Here is a 3,732-nt window from a genome sequence, read left to right as displayed (position 1 = left end):
AAACTTTCTCATTTTGAGCAGAAATTGACGACTTGTTCAGACGGGGGGGGGGGGGGGGATATCCAGCAGCTTTGCCTTCGAAACGTAATTGCAAGCAGAAAAGAATAGCGAAGGCTTGCCTGGGTTTCTTTGTAAAGCAAGCAAACCACCAACGTCCTGTTTGCTCGAAAACACCCAGTTGTTTGTGGAAGGTGGGCCCCAGGCGCCCGCAACGCGCTGGGCGCGCTCAGCCAGCCTAATAAACTAATAAGGTTGCTCATTTTCTGTCACCGCAGCATGGCTTTGAGCTGCTGTGCTCCCTCGCTCCCTCCTCGGCTTGCGAGTTATTCACGTTTGAAAAAACGTATCTACCTCATACTGTGCCCATCACTTTGTTCTCAACACGCCTATTCACACCAGTAAACCTCCACTTTCCCTCTGGAAGCGGGCGGTAGTGGCGGGCGGGGGGGCCGCTCGGAAGGAGCGCGAAGATGCGCGCACGGGGTTATTCCCCCTCCACCACCTTCGGGGAGCTATTGTCGGCCCAACAAAGGAACTTGCTCGCGGGGGGATCGGGACCCTGCCGAAAACGCGGCAGCTCCGGGTGCAACGCGTGCTGTCCCGGCTGCAGACGCCGCCGTTTCTCACCTACCGGGTCCCGCGCGCCCTTCCCGCGTGTCCCGGGGATCGACGCGTTAAAACCGAGGGCACGCGCTCGGGCAGCTCGAGCCCTGCAAAGCAGCGCAGCGCTTCGTTCGCGGCCGCCCGCAGGGCCCGGGCTGCCGGGGCATCCCGCGGCAGCGTCCCGGGGCAGGCAGCGCTCCGGTACCGCTGGCTCGGGCAGCGTCGCCGAAGCGAGCGCCGGACGGCCCGGGGAGGCAGGGCGCCATACCCGCCAAGCCTCCGGGGTTTGGCCGGCGGGGGGCTGGCCGGGGGACCCGGCGGGGAAGGAAGTGAAATGGAGGTTTCCCCCCGTCGGGCGCGACGGAGCGTCCGCAGCGGCGGCGGCGGGGGCGGGGAGGGCCGGGTGCCGCCGGGTGCCGCCGGGTGCCGGGTCCCGCTGTCGGCGGGGCCGCCCGCCGCTGCCCGGTGCGGGGCGCCGCGCTCTCAGGGCTCCCCGGCACCCCCCGCACCCCCACACGCACCTCCGTGCCGTCGCGCGCGGGTCGGCCGCCAGGCGCGCGCCTCCCCAGGCGGGACGGGGAGGGGCCGCGCGTGCCACAGGTCCCGGCTCCCCCCCTCCCCCCCCTCCCCCAACAATCCCCAACCTCCGCTCCCCCACGCCGCGCGCCGGGCGGGCCGCGCCCCGCGCGCCATTGGCTCCCCGCACGCGCCGGCCCCCGCGCGCGCGCCATTGGCCGCGCCGACACGCGACCGGCGCGAGTGGAGGGCGGGCGGCGGGAGGGGTGGGGCGCGAGGGAGGGAAGGGGGGGAGCGGGGGGGGGGACCCCGGCGCGTGCCGCTCCTTAAAGGGGGGCGCGGCGCCCGACCGACACCGGAGACGTCGGGCCGCCACGCGCGAGGCAGGCGGGCACCGCCGCGAGCCGGCCCGGCCCTGCCCCCATGGGCGCGCGGCTCCCGCGCTAGAGCCATGAGCCTGCCGCGCGCCGCCTGGGCCGAGGGCGCCCGGGAGCTGGGGGCGCCGGAGCCGCCGCTGGGGCCGGAGACGGGCGGCTGCGGCTTCGCCCCGGGCTGGCTGGGCGTGTGCTGCGCCGCTCGCCTGCCCGCCGCCTCGCCCCGCTACCTGCTGCCCGGGGAGGAGGAGGAGGAGGAGGAGGCGGCGGAGGGGAGCGCGGCGCGGGGCGGCGGGAGCAGCCCCGGCGGGGCGCGGGGCACGGCGGCGGGCGGCGGGCGGCCGCGGGGCGGCGGCGGCGGGCCCGGCCTGCGGGCGCAGGTGAGCGGCGTGCAGAAGCAGCGGCGGCTGGCGGCCAACGCGCGGGAGCGGCGGCGGATGCACGGGCTGAACCACGCCTTCGACCAGCTGCGCAATGTCATCCCCTCCTTCAACAACGACAAGAAGCTCTCCAAGTACGAGACGTTGCAGATGGCGCAGATCTACATCAGCGCCCTGGCCGAGCTGCTGCACAGCCCCGCCGCCCCCCCCGACACCCCCGGAAAGGCCGAGCACCGCGGGGGTCCCTTCGAGCCACCCTGCGCCGCCGGGGCCGGGCCGCCGCCGGGGCCGCCGGCGCCGCAGCCGGGGCCGCCGAGAGCCTCCCCCCCCGGGCACGGCAGGACTCGCTTCGCCCCGCCGCCGGCCGCGGGGGGTTACTCGGTGCAGCTCGACCCGCTGCACTTCCCCTCCTTTGCGGAGGGCGCCCTGATGGGACAGAGAGCCCCTTCCCCCGCCCTCCTCATGCCGCAGTCCGGGCAGCCGCCGCAGGAGAGGAGCAAAACGTCGCCCCGGTCCCACAGGAGCGACGGGGAGTTCTCGCCCCGCTCCCACTACAGCGACTCGGACGAGGCCAGCTAGGGCGGGGGCGCCGTCCCCGGCAAACACGCACCCCTGCCCGGGCCGCGCAGGGGCCGCGGCCGCCCCCTCGGAGCACGGACTCCGCCGCAGGGCGAGCAGCCGGCCGCGGTGCCGTCTCGGATGGCATCGGCTCCCCTCGGTCGCTTTGAAATCCGCCCCCTCTTCTCCCACCCCCGGGCAGCTCCTGGGTTTGTGCAGGGGAACGGCTGGTAGCGAGTGACTGTACGCGCCCTATCTGTCAGGGTTGGTGGGGGCTGTTTTGGTTTATTTTTAGTTACCACTTTTAAAGTTTCTCTTGCCTAGAAGTCGTTGTCGTTCCCTCCTGCCAACACGCCGCCTTGCAGCGCGGAGCCCGGCGTGCGCCGCCGGCGAGCAGATGATGCACAAGGAGAAAGTCTGGCCCCGCTGCTGCTGCTGCTGCTGCTGCTGCCCGGCGGGCGGGGGTGCCGCCGGCGCCCTCCCCACCCGCGTGTGCACCCACGCTGACACCCGCGTCTTCCAGGACACTGATCCTGCCCTGGGTCGTATTGCTGTGGAAACACACAGACACACAAATTTCAGTAACGCACCGTCTTGTCCTGTAAATAGCGGAGAAAAGGTGGATTTGCCTTAGCGCACCATGTCGGCGTCTTTTGGGGGGAAACTTGGCGCAAGCACTTTATCAGCGGCTGGAGATCCGGTTTCAAGAGGAAAGCTACTAACTGCCAATTGGAGACCAATATTTAATTAAGCCACTTAATCCTAACGCTCTCTTAAAAACGAAAACAGTTTTGTCGTGTCAAACTTTTATGTCCGTTTTATTTTGCTTTTGTGGTAATAGGAAACGTATTTATTATGGAGTGTTTGCTACTATTTCTGCTTCTCCTTTTTTTTAAAAAAAAAAATCCTTTTCTACGACGAGAATCGTTTATTTTAATTTTAGCAAAGCCAGCTGCCATTGTTTTATGTATTTTAATTTTAAAATTTTTTTGAAATCAAATAAATGTGGGGAAAAAAAATCCAAAACCAGCCTGACAGCGCGGTCGAGTTTAGCTTTCCTCCTCGCACGCCCCGAGCCGGGATGGTGTCAAACCGAGGGGCGGAGGGTGAGCGGGACAGCCCCGGGAGGCGATGCCCCTGGGAGCCGGCAGAGCCTGCAGAGGGACGGCGCGGCCCCCCGCGGCCCGTGGGTCTGTGCCCCGCGTGGAGCAGAGCTGCCCCTGCGCTGCCGGAGTCGGGCCCCGCCTCCGTCCCGCCGTTCCCAGCTGAGCCGGGGTAATTGCAACAAGTGCGGGGTGAGG

At 68.3% G+C, this 3,732-nt stretch overlaps 1 protein-coding gene across 1 annotated transcript; it reads left to right on the top strand.

Moving 5' to 3' along the window:
* The first annotated feature begins 1,570 nt into the window (after window positions 1-1,570).
* On the top strand, window positions 1,571-2,452 carry ATOH1 (atonal bHLH transcription factor 1). Its single transcript, XM_075750719.1, has one exon. It carries the CDS (start codon window positions 1,571-1,573, stop codon window positions 2,450-2,452), a length of 882 nt encoding a protein of 293 aa, XP_075606834.1.
* The last annotated feature ends 1,280 nt before the right edge of the window (window positions 2,453-3,732 follow it).

This window comes from Balearica regulorum, chromosome 4, assembly GCF_011004875.1.
Source record: "Balearica regulorum gibbericeps isolate bBalReg1 chromosome 4, bBalReg1.pri, whole genome shotgun sequence".
In the NCBI taxonomy this organism is placed as follows: domain Eukaryota; kingdom Metazoa; phylum Chordata; class Aves; order Gruiformes; family Gruidae; genus Balearica; species Balearica regulorum.
This window is presented reverse-complemented; position numbering and strand designations above follow the sequence as displayed.

Bases quoted from the DNA above. Each gene is read 5' to 3' on its own strand.
- ATOH1 (XM_075750719.1), top strand. From the start codon at position 1,571: ATGAGCCTGCCGCGCGCCGCCTGGGCCGAGGGCGCCCGGGAGCTGGGG.